The following is a 16,676-nucleotide window of genomic DNA, read 5'->3' on the forward strand; positions in this document are numbered from 1 at the left end:
CATTTCTTCTGAATGGGGAGCCAGTGGAGCTTGTTGAGGTGAGGGGTGATGTGGATCTGCTTAGGGACGTTGAGGATGGGTCTGGCCGCTAAATTCTATATGGACCGTCATCTCTTCAAGGAGCTGAGCGGTGATTACCACGTAGAGTGTGTTGCCATAGTCCAGCCAGCTGGGGATTATGGGCTTGAGTGACTGTACGTCTGGTATTGATGGGGAGCCATATGAAAATCTTACAGTGTGCGAAGAATGAAGAAGCAAGCAGAAGATACTGTGTTGATCTGGTGTATCATGGTGAGCTTGCTGTCCAGGATGTGTGCATGGTCTGTCGGGGTGGGTGTTGGTCCTAGTTCAGAATGCAACCAGAAGTTGTTCCATGGGTAGGTGTTGTTCCAGAAGATCAGCACTTCCGTTTTGTCTGTGTTGAGTTTTAGCAGTTGTCTTTCATCCAGTCGGCGATGCCCATCATGCACCTGTGGAAATTGGCCTTCTTGGTGGAGGGGTCTTCTGATAGAGAGAGGATGAACTGAGTGTCCCCTGCGTAAGATATGTTGTTCATTCCATGGGTTCTGACGATGTTGGCCCAGGGGGTCATGTAGATGTTGAATAGTGTGGGGGTGCGGGACGAGCCTTGAGGGGCCCCCAGATGATGTTCTTGGGTTCCGAGGTGAAAGGTAGTAGGCGGAGTCTCTGAGTTCTTCTGGTGAGGGAGGAGGCGATCCATTTGAGGGCGTCTCCTTGGATTCCAATGTGATGACGCCTCTTGATAATGGTGCGGTGGATACGGTGTTGAATGATTCTGAGAGGTCTAGGAGGATCAGGGTCGCCGTTTCTCCCCGGTTGAGGAGGGTTCTAATGTCATCAGTTGCAGTGATCAGGGTGGTTTCATTGCTGCGGTTGGTGCGGAATCCGAGGGGGGACAGTCCAGAAGTTTGCTTATCTCCAGGTGTTCCGTGAGTTGGCGGACTTTTCAAGGACTTTGGTTAGAAAGGGTAACAACGAGATGGAACTGTAGTTTCTGAGTTTGCTGGAGTTGGCAGAGGGTTTCTTGAGAAGGGATTTGCCTTCTGCTTGTTTCCATACTTCGGGGAAGGAGGCTGTGGTTATGGGTGAGTTGAAAATAGAAGTGAGCTTGCTACTGATCCTCTTGCTCCTGAGGTTGAAGAGGTGGTGGGAACAGGGGTTCAAGGGTGGTCCTGAGTGAATCGAGTTCATGATGGCCATGGTGTTTTGATGGGTGAGCTAGTCCCGGACTGTGAGCAGGTGGTTGTAGGTCGCTTCGGGTTTAGCATCCATGGGAGCGAGGAGGCTAAGGGTGTCAGTGGCAGTGGGTTGGGGTTCGAAGTTTTCGTAGATGGTGGAGATATTTTCTTGGCAGAAGTCCACCAGGTAGTCTCAGAGTACTTGAGAGGGGGTGGTGGTGCTGTTTCTGGTGGCTGAGGGGTTGGAGAACTCCCTGACAATTTTGAAGAGTTATTTGATGTGGTTAGAGCAGGTTTCATTGCGGTCCATTTATGGCGTTCTTTTCATCTTTTTCAGTAGCTTGTGGTATTGGTTGGGGGCTGACTTGAAGGTGGCTTGGTCTGGGGGCTTCTTGCTAGTGCTTCATTTAATTTCTAGTTGCTTGCAGTTGTGTTTCGCGGTCCTCAGTTCAGTGGTGTGCCAACTGGCTTGTTTGGTGGTGGGTCTCTTGAGTTTGGTGAGTTCGACGGGGGTGACTTTGTCTGCGAAATCAGTGAACCCGGTGGAGATTTACACAGCCTGTTTTACATTGGGTGGGAGGTGTTGGGGCATTGGTCCACTGGCACTACCATACTTTGTTCCAGCTGTGGTATGAGGTGGGCGGCTTGGTGTCCATGTCAGGGAATTCTGTGATGGTGAAGTGGACAATGTCATGGTCTGTCCATGAGAGCTCTGTGATGCGGCTGTACTTGACTCTGTCGCTGGCCGTAAAGTTGGGGTCTAGCGTGTGTCCTGTGTAGTGTTTGGGGTCAGTGACTAGTTGGGAGAGGCTGATGATAATGCTTTTGGGGAGGTTAGTAGTATTGGCGTCATTGAGGTCATCAAGGTCTCTGAAGAAAAAGTAGTGTTTGTAGTCGATAGCGAGTTGGGTGATGAATTCGGGGAAGGCTTCACAGAACTGAGGCAAGGGTGCCTCTGATGGTGGTTTTGCTGTATATTTGAAGTTGGACGTAAGGTGTTCCATGTTTGGAGAGGTGTTTTCTGCAGCAGTGGTACAGTGGTTGGTTTATTTGTAGATGATGGCGATTCCAACTCTGGGGTTGTTGGTGCGGTCCCAGTGTACTATCTTGGAGCCATCTGGTGTTGCCAAAGCGATGTCGGGTGAGGCTGTGGAGTTGAGCCAGGTTTCTGAGAGAAAGACTTTGTTGGGGGTGAGGGATGTTGTCTCAGATCTCAGTGGCGTGCTTGCCGAGTGATCGTGAGTTGAGTAGGAGGCAGTGGAGTATTTCCGAAGCGGTCCTATTTGCTTTGGTCGGTGTGATAGTAGTTGTTGTGAGTGCGGGTGCTCTAGTGGTGCAGAAGAAGAGGCAGTGCCAGCAGGAAAAAAGTCCTACAGTGTAACGTGGAGAAGTGTGTTAACAGTTGTTGTTGCATGGTCTGGGGTCCAGGGCTTGGAGCGCAGTCCCGTTGTATCTGCGAGAGGCGGGAGAACAAGGTTTCTTAGTGCTAGGTGCGGTCCAGGCGTGGACGGGCGCAGACTGGCTTGTATTTGGCATGCAGACAGGGTGCCACTGCATGAGTGTACTGAGTGTCCTCACTGCGACCTCCATTGTGTAGGTCCTGTGAAGAGGGAGGGGTGCTAGGTGGCGGCAGGCGGGACTGGCAGGAGCGGGCTGGGGGAAGCGGCGAGGATCAGGCAGGAAAATGGAAAGGTGAGTGAAAGCATGTACAGAATACAGTAGAAAAAAACAAAGAAGGGCTAACAGGTAAATACAACGAGGACTAAAAGGCAGTTAAAACAAGGACTACACAAGGCAAGTACATAAGGGGATTTATAGGTTAGATAAAGCAATACAAGGCTAAATAAGGCCAAATACAATAAGGACTATACAAGGCAAGAACAATACGGGCTGAGTAAGGCAGAACTAAGGAGTAGAAAAGCAAAAGGCAGCAGAAGGAAGTGGAACAAGGTAAGAACAGCAGGAAGTGGAGACCTGCTGAAGGGGCCATGGGAGAGTGGCCAGGGACCTGCTCAATGGGGTCGCGGTGCAGCCTCCATTAGGTAGGTCCCAGGAGAAGGGAGAGGCGCTAGGTAGTGGTGGGCCGGCCTGGGGGGGAGCTGGCTGAGCGGCAAGGGCATGGGAAGAGCTCTCAGGGACAGGAAGGTGTCAAGGGCATGGGAAGAGCTCTCAGGGACAGGGAGCAGTCATGGGCATGGGAGGAGCTCTCGGGGACAAGAAGCTAGCCATCCGAAGAGCTCTAAGGACCAGGAAGCAGTCACAGGCATCAGAATGAGTTATGAGGGACAGGAAGCAGTCAAGGTATAGGACGCAGTTGCAACGAGAGCAAGCACACACGGGAAGCAAGCACAGGTACATAAGGAGAGCTCATGGACAGAAAGCAGTCACAGTTATAGGAAGAATTCACAGGCATAGGAAGAGCTCTTGGGGACAAGAAGTAGTCACAGGAAGGGCTCTTATGGACAGGATTCAGAAAAGGGGGTGGTGATGGACAGAGTATCTGAATTAAGCAGAATACTACTACCCAGTCAACAGATCAGGGCTTGATCCATCACCGTTTTTTAGCTCACTGCACCATCCCAGCTCAGAACCTGGCTACATGCAAATTAGTCTGTCCCTGGCCCAGTGCATCATGGGAACAGGGCAGACCAAACTACCAAGCCAATTCTTTTACTGGAAAGGAAACAAGCTTCCGAGGACCGGTTTCTGGCATTACAGCCGTCTTCGGCCTGGCTTGCTTGAATCCTGATGGTGCAGTGAGCAAGGGACTCACATCTGAGCATACCCTTCCACGCTTGTGGTGGACAAAGTGATTCAGAAAAGGGGGTGGTGATGGACAGAGTATCTGAATTAAGCAGAATACTACTACCCAGTCAACAGATCAGGGCTTGATCCATCACAGTTTTTAGCTCACTGCACCATCCCAGCTCAGAACCTGGCTACATGCAAATTAGTCTGTCCCTGGCCCAGTGCATCATGGTAACAGGGCAGACCAAACTACCAAGCCACTTCTTTTACTGGAAAGGAAACAAGCTTCCAGGGACCGGTTTCTGGCATTACAGCCGTCTTCGGCCCGGCTTGCTTGAATCCTGATGGTGCATTGAGCAAGGGACTCACATCTGAGCATACCCTTCCACGCTTGTGGTGGACAAAACGATTCAGAAAAGGGGGTGGTGATGGACAGAGTATCTGAATTAAGCAGATTACTACTACCCAGTCAACAGATCAGGGCTTGATCCTTCACCGTTTTTTAGCTCACTCCACTATAAGCGTGGAAGGGTATGCTCAGACATGAGTCCCTTGCTCACTGCACCATCAGGATTCAAGCAAGCCGGGACGAAGACGGCTGTAATGCCAGAAACCGGTCCCCGGAAGCTTGTTTCCTTTCCAGTAAAAGAATTGGCTTGGTAGTTTGGTCTGCCCTGTTCCCATGATGCACTGGGCCAGGGACAGACTAATTTGCATGTAGCCAGGTTCTGAGCTGGGATCGTGCAGTGAGCTAAAAAACGGTGATGGATCAAGCCCTGATCTGTTGACTGGGTAGGAGTGTTCTGCTTAATTCTGATACTCTGTCCATCACCACCCCCTTTTCTGAATTGTTTTGTCCACTATAAGCGTGGAAGGGTATGCTCAGACATGAGTCCCTTGCTCACTGCACCATCAGTATTCAAGCAAGCCGGGCCGAAGACGGCTGTAATGCCAGAAACCGGTCCCCGGAAGCTTGTTTCCTTTCCAGTAAAAGAATTGGCTTGGTAGTTTGGTCTGCCCTGTTCCCATGATGCACTGGGCCAGGGACAGACTAATTTGCATGTAGCCAGGTTCTGAGCTGGGATGGTGCAGTGAGCTTAAAAACGGTGATGGATCAAGCCCTGATCTATTGACTGGGTAGGAGTGTTCTGCTTAATTCAGATACTCTGTCCATCACCACCCCCTTTTCTGAATTCTTATGGACAGGAAGCAGTCACAGCCATAAGAAGAGTTCCCAGGGAATGGCAGTTGTCACAGGCATAGAAAACTTTAACAGCCATAAGAAGCAGCCACAAACATAGCAAATACTCACAGGCATAGGAAGCACTTACAGGCAGAGGAAACATTCACATGTATAGGAAGCAGTTGCAAAGAGAGCAAGCACACGCATGACGCATTCATGGGCACAGGAGGAGAGCTCATGCATAGGAGGCAGTCACAGCATTCTTACACGTTCTAAGGAACAGGAAGCAGTCACAGGTATAGGAAGAGCACTATTGGACAGTTAGCAGTCACATCCATAGGAAGAGCTCCCAGGGGCAAGACGCAGTCACAGGCATAGGAAGAATTCACAGGCATAGGAAGAGCTCATGGACAGGAAGCAGTCACTGGCTTAGGAAGATCTCTGAGGGACAGGAAGCAGTAACAGGCATAGGTAGAGATCTCAGGGACAAAGAAGCAGTCACAGGCATAGGTAGAGCTCTCAGGGACAGAAAGCAGTCACAGGTATAGGAGGCAGTCACAATGAGAGCAGGCACACACAGGAAGCAGTCACAGGCACATGGGGAGAGCTCATGGTCACAGCTAGATGAAGAGTTCTAAGGACAGGAAGCCGTCACAGGTACTGGAAGAGCTCAAAGGGACAGGAAGCAGTCACAGGCATAGGTAGAGCTCTCAGGGACAAAGAAGCAGTCACAGGCATAGGTAGAGCTCTCAGGGACAGGAAGCAGTCACAGGTATTGGAAGAGCTCTAAGGGACAGGAAGCAGTCACAGGTATTGGAAGAGCTCTCAGGGACAGAAAGCAGTCACAGGTACAGGAAGAGCTCTCAGGGACAGGAAGCAGTCACAGGTATTGGAAGAGCTCTAAGGGACAGGAAGCAGTCACAGACCTAGGCAGCGCTCTCAGGGACAGGAAGCAGTCACAGGTATTGGAAGAGCTCCAAGGGACAGGAAGCAGTCACAGGCATAGGTAGAGCTCTAAGGGACAGGAAGCAGTCACAGGCATAGGTAGAGCTCTAAAGGACAGGAAGCAGTCACAGGTATTTTAAGAGCTCGCAGGGACAGGAAGCAGTCACAGGCATAGGTAGAGCTCTAATGGACAGGAAGCAGTCACAGGTATTGGAAGAGCTCTAAGGGACAGGAAGCAGTCACAGGTATAGGAAACATTAATCGCTATAGGAAGCATTCCCATGCATAGGGAGCGGTCATAAAGAAAGCAGGCACCCACAGGGATAGGAAACACTTGCCTAGTAAGGCCTCACCAGAGAGGCCCGTAGGGGCGATAGCTCCTTTCTTTATCCGGGGAGCTCGAATGCCTCGCCTGTCGAGTGACTTTGCTTCTCTCTGTTCCATTTACAGGAGTCCAACGCAAGACATCCCCACGCCCTTCAAGGCCAGCTGGTAAGTACCTGTCTGCAGGGCAGCGACATGTTGACACTCACTGGAGTCGAGCTTGGAGGCTTGGAAGTTGTCAAACTGTGAGCAGTATGTGAGGGGACCCCATTTTGAAAGATCTCACCTCTACTTGCTGTCAATGTCACCAATATTAACAACCTAAAACTGCCTGCAACGCCCACAGGCGTGCCATGCTAGAGGCATGAACTGATGCCACAGTGAGGCATTACTTAGCTACTGACAAGACTAGTTATCGCTGGTAAGCCAACGTTTGGGTCCAGGCGGGAACCTTGCAACGTGCTGATCACGTGGGATGCAATGCCCAACTCACTTCCGGCCAGGCATCCATCTTTAGACCCAGTTACAAGTTTGCTGGATGTAGAACCAGGTTACCAGGGCCCAGAATCCAGCACACGCATGTTTGCGCCTGGCACACCCGTAGCTAGGGGCGAAACGCATACACTGAGGCAGTGGGCCTGATGACACCAAAACTAAAACTATCCTTGGAAGAGGCACAGATTCTGGCAGTTCGCACCTGCGTTGGAGGGAGCGCATGAGTGAAAGATCATCCGCTGTTTGAGGAGAAGCGAAGCATCCCCTGAAGCCAGGTCCAGTGTGCTACAGCAGGGTCACTCTGCCCCCGTGCTGCCCTTCCTAGGAGTACCATCGGGGAAAACTGTTTGCCCCCTCTATGTGGAGCACAGTCAGTGTGCCTCCTGGCATAGGCTTTGTCTCCGCAGTCAGTGTGCCTCCTGGCAGAGTCTTTGTCTGTGTGGTCAGTGTGCCTCCTGGCAGAGTATTTGTCTCTGCAGTCAGTGTGCCTCCTGGCAGAGTCTTTGTCTCCACAGTCGGTGTGCCTCCTGGCAGATTCTTTGTCCCTGCGGTCAGTGTGCCTCCTGGCAGAGTCTTTGTCCCTGGGGTCAGTGTGCCTCCTGGCAGAGTCTTTGTCCCTGGGGTCAGTGTGCCTCCTGGCAGAGTCTTTGTCCCTGCGGTCAGTGTGCCTCCTGGCAGAGTCTTTACCTCCACAGTCAGTGTGCCTCCTTGCAGAGTCTGTCTCCCCAGTCAGTGTGCCTCCCTTCAGAGTCATTGTTTCCACAGCCTATGTGCCTCCTGGCAGAGTCTTTGTTTCCGCAGTCAGTGTGCCTCCAGGCAGCGTCTTTGTCTCCGCAGTCAGCGTGCCTCCTGGCAGAGTCTTTGTCTCCACAGTCAGTGTGCCTCCTGGCATAGGCTTTGTCTCCGCAGTCAGTGTGCCTCCTGGCAGAGTCTTTGTTTCCGCAGTCAGTGTGCCTCTGGGCAGCGTCTTTGTCTCCGCAGTCAGCGTGCCTCCTGGCAGAGTCTTTGTCTCCGCGGTCAGTGTGCCTCCTGGTAGTCTTTGTCTGTGCGGTCAGTGTGCCTCCTGGCAGAGTCTTTGTCTCCGCAGTCAGTGGGTCTCATGGCAGAGTCTTTGTCTCCACAGTCAGTGTGCCTCCTGGCAGATTCTTTGTCTCCGCAGTCAGTGTGCCTCCTGGTAGAGTCTTTGTCTCCGCAGTCAGTGTGCCTCCTCACAGAGTCTTTGTCTGTGCGGTCAGTGTGCCTCCTGGCAGAGTCTCTGTCTCCACAGTCTGTGTGCCTCCTGGCAGATTCTTTGTCTCCACAGTCAGTGTGCCTCCTGGCAGAGTCTTTGTCTCCACAGTCAGTGTGCCTCCTGGCAGAGTCTTTGTTTCCGCAGTCAGTGTGCCTCCTAGCAGAGTCTTTGTCTCCGCAGTCAGTGTGCCTCCTAGCAGAGTCTTTGTCTCCGCAGTCAGTGTGCCTCCTGGTAGTCTTTGTCTGTGCGGTCAGTGTGCCTCCTGGCAGAGTCTTTGTCTCCGCAGTCAGTGTGCCTCCTGGTAGTCTTTGTCTCCGCACTCCGTGCGCCTCCTGGCAGAGTCTCTGTCTCCACAGTCAGTGTGCCTCCTGGCAGAGTCTTTGTCTCCACAGTCAGTGTGCCTCCTGGCAGATTCTTTGTCTCCACAGTCAGTGTGCCTCCTGGCAGAGTCTTTGTCTCTGCAGTCAGTGTGCCTCCTGGCAGAGTCTTTGTCTCCGCAGTCAGTGTGCCTCCTGGCAGAGTCTTTGTCTCCACAGTCAGTGTGCCTCCTGGCAGAGTCTTTGTCTCCACAGTCAGTGTGCCTCCTGGCAGAGTCTTTGTCTCCGCAGTCAGTGTGCCTCCTAGCAGAGTCTTTGTCTCCGCAGTCAGTGTGCCTCCTGGCAGAGTCTTTGTCTCCGCAGTCAGTGTGCCTCCTAGCAGAGTCTTTGTCTCCGCAGTCAGTGTGCCTCCTGGCAGAGTCTTTGTTTCCGCAGTCAGTGTGCCTCCTAGCAGAGTCTTTGTCTCCGCAGTCAGTGTGCCTCCTAGCAGAGTCTTTGTCTCCGCAGTCAGTGTGCCTCCTGGTAGTCTTTGTCTGTGCGGTCAGTGTGCCTCCTGGCAGAGTCTTTGTCTCCGCAGTCAGTGTGCCTCCTGGTAGTCTTTGTCTCCGCACTCCGTGCGCCTCCTGGCAGAGTCTCTGTCTCCACAGTCAGTGTGCCTCCTGGCAGAGTCTTTGTCTCCACAGTCAGTGTGCCTCCTGGCAGATTCTTTGTCTCCACAGTCAGTGTGCCTCCTGGCAGAGTCTTTGTCTCTGCAGTCAGTGTGCCTCCTGGCAGAGTCTTTGTCTCCGCAGTCAGTGTGCCTCCTGGCAGAGTCTTTGTCTCCACAGTCAGTGTGCCTCCTGGCAGAGTCTTTGTCTCCACAGTCAGTGTGCCTCCTGGCAGAGTCTTTGTCTCCGCAGTCAGCGTGCCTCCTGGCAGAGTCTTTGTCTCCGCGGTCAGTGTGCCTCCTGGTAGTCTTTGTCTGTGTGGTCAGTGTGCCTCCTGGCAGAGTCTTTGTCTCCGCAGTCAGTGGGTCTCATGGCAGAGTCTTTGTCTCCACAGTCAGTGTGCCTCCTGGCAGATTCTTTGTCTCCGCAGTCAGTGTGCCTCCTGGTAGAGACTTTGTCTCCGCAGTCAGTGTGCCTCCTCACAGAGTCTTTGTCTGTGCGGTCAGTGTGCCTCCTGGCAGAGTCTCTGTCTCCGCAGTCAGCGTGCCTCCTGGCAGAGTCTTTGTCTCCGCGGTCAGTGTGCCTCCTGGTAGTCTTTGTCTGTGTGGTCAGTGTGCCTCCTGGCAGAGTCTTTGTCTCCGCAGTCAGTGTGCCTCCTGGTAGAGACTTTGTCTCCGCAGTCAGTGTGCCTCCTCACAGAGTCTTTGTCTGTGCGGTCAGTGTGCCTCCTGGCAGAGTCTTTGTCTCCGCAGTCAGTGTGCCTCCTGGTAGTCTTTGTCTCCGCACTCCGTGCGCCTCCTGGCAGAGTCTCTGTCTCCACAGTCAGTGTGCCTCCTGGTAGTCTTTGTCTGTGCGGTCAGTGTGCCTCCTGGCAGAGTCTCTGTCTCCACAGTCTGTGTGCCTCCTGGCAGAGTCTTTGTCTCCGCAGTCAGTGTGCCTCCTGGCAGAGTCTCTGTCTCCACAGTCAGTGTGCCTCCTGGCAGAGTCTTTGTCTCCGCAGTCAGTGTGCCTCCTGGCAGAGTCTTTGTCTCCACAGTCAGTGTGCCTCCTGGCAGAGTCTTTGTCTCCACAGTCAGTGTGCCTCCTGGCAGAGTCTTTGTCTCCGCAGTCAGTGTGCCTCCTGGCAGAGTCTTTGTCTCTGCAGTCAGTGTGCCTCCTGGCAGAGTCTCTGTCTCCACAGTCAGTGTGCCACCTGGTAGTCTTTGTCTGTGCGGTCAGTGTGCCTCCTGGCAGAGTCTCTGTCTCCACAGTCTGTGTGCCTCCTGGCAGAGTCTTTGTCTCCACAGTCAGTGTGCCTCCTGGCAGATTCTTTGTCTCCGCAGTCAGTGTGCCTCCTGGTAGAGACTTTGTCTCCGCAGTCAGTGTGCCTCCTCACAGAGTCTTTGTCTGTGCGGTCAGTGTGCCTCCTGGCAGAGTCTCTGTCTCCACAGTCTGTGTGCCTCCTGGCAGATTCTTTGTCTCCACAGTCAGTGTGCCTCCTGGCAGAGTCTTTGTCTCCACAGTCAGTGTGCCTCCTGGCAGAGTCTTTGTCTCCGCAGTCAGTGTGCCTCCTAGCAGAGTCTTTGTCTCCGCAGTCAGTGTGCCTCCTGGTAGTCTTTGTCTGTGCGGTCAGTGTGCCTCCTGGCAGAGTCTTTGTCTCCGCAGTCAGTGTGCCTCCTGGTAGTCTTTGTCTCCGCACTCCGTGCGCCTCCTGGCAGAGTCTCTGTCTCCACAGTCAGTGTGCCTCCTGGTAGTCTTTGTCTGTGCGGTCAGTGTGCCTCCTGGCAGAGTCTCTGTCTCCACAGTCTGTGTGCCTCCTGGCAGAGTCTTTGTCTCCGCAGTCAGTGTGCCTCCTGGCAGAGTCTCTGTCTCCACAGTCAGTGTGCCTCCTGGCAGAGTCTTTGTCTCCGCAGTCAGTGTGCCTCCTGGCAGAGTCTTTGTCTCCACAGTCAGTGTGCCTCCTGGCAGAGTCTTTGTCTCCACAGTCAGTGTGCCTCCTGGCAGAGTCTTTGTCTCCGCAGTCAGTGTGCCTCCTGGCAGAGTCTTTGTCTCTGCAGTCAGTGTGCCTCCTGGCAGAGTCTCTGTCTCCACAGTCAGTGTGCCACCTGGTAGTCTTTGTCTGTGCGGTCAGTGTGCCTCCTGGCAGAGTCTCTGTCTCCACAGTCTGTGTGCCTCCTGGCAGAGTCTTTGTCTCCACAGTCAGTGTGCCTCCTGGCAGATTCTTTGTCTCCGCAGTCAGTGTGCCTCCTGGTAGAGACTTTGTCTCCGCAGTCAGTGTGCCTCCTCACAGAGTCTTTGTCTGTGCGGTCAGTGTGCCTCCTGGCAGAGTCTCTGTCTCCACAGTCTGTGTGCCTCCTGGCAGATTCTTTGTCTCCACAGTCAGTGTGCCTCCTGGCAGAGTCTTTGTCTCCACAGTCAGTGTGCCTCCTGGCAGAGTCTTTGTCTCCGCAGTCAGTGTGCCTCCTAGCAGAGTCTTTGTCTCCGCAGTCAGTGTGCCTCCTGGTAGTCTTTGTCTGTGCGGTCAGTGTGCCTCCTGGCAGAGTCTTTGTCTCCGCAGTCAGTGTGCCTCCTGGTAGTCTTTGTCTCCGCACTCCGTGCGCCTCCTGGCAGAGTCTCTGTCTCCACAGTCAGTGTGCCTCCTGGTAGTCTTTGTCTGTGCGGTCAGTGTGCCTCCTGGCAGAGTCTCTGTCTCCACAGTCTGTGTGCCTCCTGGCAGAGTCTTTGTCTCCGCAGTCAGTGTGCCTCCTGGCAGAGTCTCTGTCTCCACAGTCAGTGTGCCTCCTGGCAGAGTCTTTGTCTCCGCAGTCAGTGTGCCTCCTGGCAGAGTCTTTGTCTCCACAGTCAGTGTGCCTCCTGGCAGAGTCTTTGTCTCCACAGTCAGTGTGCCTCCTGGCAGAGTCTTTGTCTCCGCAGTCAGTGTGCCTCCTGGCAGAGTCTTTGTCTCCGCAGTCAGTGTGCCTCCTGGCAGAGTCTCTGTCTCCACAGTCAGTGTGCCACCTGGTAGTCTTTGTCTGTGCGGTCAGTGTGCCTCCTGGCAGAGTCTCTGTCTCCACAGTCTGTGTGCCTCCTGGCAGAGTCTTTGTCTCCGCAGTCAGTGTGCCTCCTGGCAGAGTCTCTGTCTCCACAGTCAGTGTGCCTCCTGACAGAGTCTTTGTCTCCACAGTCAGTGTGCCTCCTGGCAGAGTCTCTGTCTCCACAGTCAGTGTGCCTCCTGGTAGTCTTTGTCTGTGCGGTCAGTGTGCCTCCTGGCAGAGTCTCTGTCTCCACAGTCTGTGTGCCTCCTGGTAGTCTTTGTCTGTGCGGTCAGTGTGCCTCCTGGCAGAGTCTCTGTCTCCACAGTCTATGTGCCTCCTGGCAGAGTCTTTGTCTCCGCAGTCAGTGTGCCTCCTGGCAGAGTCTTTGTCTCCACAGTCAGTGTGCCTCCTGGCAGAGTCTTTGTCTCCACAGTCAGTGTGCCTCCTGGCAGAGTCTTTGTCTCCACAGTCAGTGTGCCTCCTGGCAGAGTCTTTGTCTCCGCAGTCAGTGTGCCTCCTGGCAGAGTCTTTGTCTCTGCAGTCAGTGTGCCTCCTGGCAGAGTCTCTGTCTCCACAGTCAGTGTGCCACCTGGTAGTCTTTGTCTGTGCGGTCAGTGTGCCTCCTGGCAGAGTCTCTGTCTCCACAGTCTGTGTGCCTCCTGGCAGAGTCTTTGTCTCCACAGTCAGTGTGCCTCCTGGCAGATTCTTTGTCTCCGCAGTCAGTGTGCCTCCTGGTAGAGACTTTGTCTCCGCAGTCAGTGTGCCTCCTCACAGAGTCTTTGTCTGTGCGGTCAGTGTGCCTCCTGGCAGAGTCTCTGTCTCCACAGTCTGTGTGCCTCCTGGCAGATTCTTTGTCTCCACAGTCAGTGTGCCTCCTGGCAGAGTCTTTGTCTCCACAGTCAGTGTGCCTCCTGGCAGAGTCTTTGTCTCCGCAGTCAGTGTGCCTCCTAGCAGAGTCTTTGTCTCCGCAGTCAGTGTGCCTCCTGGTAGTCTTTGTCTGTGCGGTCAGTGTGCCTCCTGGCAGAGTCTTTGTCTCCGCAGTCAGTGTGCCTCCTGGTAGTCTTTGTCTCCGCACTCCGTGCGCCTCCTGGCAGAGTCTCTGTCTCCACAGTCAGTGTGCCTCCTGGTAGTCTTTGTCTGTGCGGTCAGTGTGCCTCCTGGCAGAGTCTCTGTCTCCACAGTCTGTGTGCCTCCTGGCAGAGTCTTTGTCTCCGCAGTCAGTGTGCCTCCTGGCAGAGTCTCTGTCTCCACAGTCAGTGTGCCTCCTGGCAGAGTCTTTGTCTCCGCAGTCAGTGTGCCTCCTGGCAGAGTCTTTGTCTCCACAGTCAGTGTGCCTCCTGGCAGAGTCTTTGTCTCCACAGTCAGTGTGCCTCCTGGCAGAGTCTTTGTCTCCGCAGTCAGTGTGCCTCCTGGCAGAGTCTTTGTCTCCGCAGTCAGTGTGCCTCCTGGCAGAGTCTCTGTCTCCACAGTCAGTGTGCCACCTGGTAGTCTTTGTCTGTGCGGTCAGTGTGCCTCCTGGCAGAGTCTCTGTCTCCACAGTCTGTGTGCCTCCTGGCAGAGTCTTTGTCTCCGCAGTCAGTGTGCCTCCTGGCAGAGTCTCTGTCTCCACAGTCAGTGTGCCTCCTGACAGAGTCTTTGTCTCCACAGTCAGTGTGCCTCCTGGCAGAGTCTCTGTCTCCACAGTCAGTGTGCCTCCTGGTAGTCTTTGTCTGTGCGGTCAGTGTGCCTCCTGGCAGAGTCTCTGTCTCCACAGTCTGTGTGCCTCCTGGTAGTCTTTGTCTGTGCGGTCAGTGTGCCTCCTGGCAGAGTCTCTGTCTCCACAGTCTATGTGCCTCCTGGCAGAGTCTTTGTCTCCGCAGTCAGTGTGCCTCCTGGCAGAGTCTTTGTCTCCACAGTCAGTGTGCCTCCTGGCAGAGTCTTTGTCTCCGTAGTCTGTGTGCCTCCTGGCAGAGTCTTTGTCTCCGCAGTCAGTGTGCCTCCTGGCAGAGTCTTTGTCTCCACAGTCAGTGTGCCTCCTGGCAGAGTCTTTGTCTCCGCAGTCAGTGTGCCTCCTGGCAGAGTCTTTGTCTCCGTAGTCTGTGTGCCTCCTGGCAGAGTCTTTGTCTCCGCAGTCTGTGTGCCTCCTGGCAGAGTCTTTGTCTCCGCAGTCAGTGTGCCTCCTGGCAGAGTCTTTGTCTCCGCAGTCAGTGTGCCTCCTGGCAGAGTCTTTGTCTCCGTAGTCTGTGTGCCTCCTGGCAGAGTCTTTGTCTCCGCAGTCAGTGTGCCTCCTGGCAGAGTCTTTGTCTCCGTAGTCTGTGTGCCTCCTGGCAGAGTCTCTGTCTCCACAGTCTATGTGCCTCCTGGCAGAGTCTTTGTCTCCGCAGTCAGTGTGCCTCCTGGCAGAGTCTTTGTCTCCACAGTCAGTGTGCCTCCTGGCAGAGTCTTTGTCTCCACAGTCAGTGTGCCTCCTGGCAGAGTCTTTGTCTCCGTAGTCTGTGTGCCTCCTGGCAGAGTCTTTGTCTCCGCAGTCAGTGTGCCTCCTGGCAGAGTCTTTGTCTCCGTAGTCTGTGTGCCTCCTGGCAGAGTCTTTGTCTCCGCAGTCAGTGTGCCTCCTGGCAGAGTCTTTGTCTCCGCAGTCAGTGTGCCACCTGGTAGTCTTTGTCTGTGCGGTCAGTGTGCCTCCTGGCAGAGTCTCTGTCTCCACAGTCTGTGTGCCTCCTGGCAGAGTCTTTGTCTCCACAGTCAGTGTGCCTCCTGGCAGATTCTTTGTCTCCGCAGTCAGTGTGCCTCCTGGTAGAGACTTTGTCTCCGCAGTCAGTGTGCCTCCTCACAGAGTCTTTGTCTGTGCGGTCAGTGTGCCTCCTGGCAGAGTCTCTGTCTCCACAGTCTGTGTGCCTCCTGGCAGAGTCTTTGTCTCCGCAGTCAGTGTGCCTCCTGGCAGAGTCTTTGTCTCCGCAGTCAGTGGCCTCCTGGCAGAGTCTTTGTCTCCGCAGTCAGTGTGCCTCCTGGCAGAGTCTTTGTCTCCGTAGTCTGTGTGCCTCCTGGCAGAGTCTCTGTCTCCACAGTCTATGTGCCTCCTGGCAGAGTCTTTGTCTCCGCAGTCAGTGTGCCTCCTGGCAGAGTCTTTGTCTCCACAGTCAGTGTGCCTCCTGGCAGAGTCTTTGTCTCCACAGTCAGTGTGCCTCCTGGCAGAGTCTTTGTCGCCGTAGTCTGTGTGCCTCCTGGCAGAGTCTTTGTCTCCGCAGTCAGTGTGCCTCCTGGCAGAGTCTTTGTCTCCGTAGTCTGTGTGCCTCCTGGCAGAGTCTTTGTCTCCGCAGTCAGTGTGCCTCCTGGCAGAGTCTTTGTCTCCGCAGTCAGTGTGCCACCTGGTAGTCTTTGTCTGTGCGGTCAGTGTGCCTCCTGGCAGAGTCTCTGTCTCCACAGTCTGTGTGCCTCCTGGCAGAGTCTTTGTCTCCACAGTCAGTGTGCCTCCTGGCAGATTCTTTGTCTCCGCAGTCAGTGTGCCTCCTGGTAGAGACTTTGTCTCCGCAGTCAGTGTGCCTCCTCACAGAGTCTTTGTCTGTGCGGTCAGTGTGCCTCCTGGCAGAGTCTCTGTCTCCACAGTCTGTGTGCCTCCTGGCAGAGTCTTTGTCTCCGCAGTCAGTGTGCCTCCTGGCAGAGTCTTTGTCTCCGCAGTCAGTGGCCTCCTGGCAGAGTCTTTGTCTCCGCAGTCAGTGTGCCTCCTGGCAGAGTCTTTGTCTCGTGGGGTTGAGTGGGGTGTAAGCCATCCCTGTGGTGGGCACACTTATGTGGACCTGTGTGTAGCGACAACACAGTAACTTCCAGAAGATATAAAGTTCCAAAACTTAGAGAGTTTTCAAAGTTTAATTCGAATTTCCATAGGTATATTTCATATTTTCATCATATGAACTGGTTAACATTTGTAGATATCATCATTAAACATGAGAGAAGCTCCAATGCATTTCGGACCATACGTTCAAGGAGCACTGCAACAAAGAATATACGGAAAACAAATAAATATAGTACCTTACTATCATGATCAAACAACAAGGTAACTGCACTTAAATATGCGAGTACGTGAAAACAACCTCAGGCACCCTAACGAGGGAGAGATTGGGTTGAATAAAGAGAGAATTATCCGTGCGTGAATTAAAAGGAAAATAACATGCGGGTGATAACCGTGTTCAGAACGCTTAAAAATAAAGGGTGAAGGTTGGTGCTAAATAGCGTAGTTCCCAAGGTGGAATGTGTGATGCTTAATGCGGGTAAGTTAGGTAAAGTGAGAGGCGGCTCGCGGGAGCATGCGGAGTTCAAACGGAGTTACGCGGTGACTTTCAAACGAGCGAAACTTACTTGTTGAAACCTGGGTTAGAACGCATAAAGCTCCGGTTTAGATGGTGACAGCCTTCGCGGAGTGTGAGCGGAGTTTTAACAAACTAGCGGCAGAGTGATAGAAATGAAGGAGGGGTTAGAGTGGAGGGAGTGCAAAGCGTGGCCATCTTGGAGTGGTGTGTAATAGAAGAAGTGAGGAAATCTAAACATGCAGTTACGGAGAGCATACAGCAAAACAGGATTTGGTGCATCAATAGATGCCCAGCTGGGCATTTATAGGTAA

General features: G+C 53.7%; 1 protein-coding gene across 3 annotated transcripts in view; it reads left to right on the forward strand.

The window, feature by feature from the left end:
• The window catches only part of LOC147689445 (uncharacterized), a 388,546-nt gene that overhangs the window by 214,963 nt on the left and 156,907 nt on the right, over positions 1–16,676 (forward strand). For all 3 annotated transcript variants that reach the window (XM_086942213.1, XM_086942214.1, XM_086942212.1), the window contains exon 12: positions 6,526–6,567. In XM_086942213.1, coding sequence (XP_086798339.1) covers positions 6,526–6,567 — 42 coding nt within the window. The remainder of the gene's footprint in view (positions 1–6,525; positions 6,568–16,676) is intronic.

The sequence above is a fragment of the Lissotriton vulgaris genome, chromosome 10 (genome assembly GCF_964263255.1).
Source record: "Lissotriton vulgaris chromosome 10, aLisVul1.2, whole genome shotgun sequence".
NCBI classification, from domain to species: domain Eukaryota; kingdom Metazoa; phylum Chordata; class Amphibia; order Caudata; family Salamandridae; genus Lissotriton; species Lissotriton vulgaris.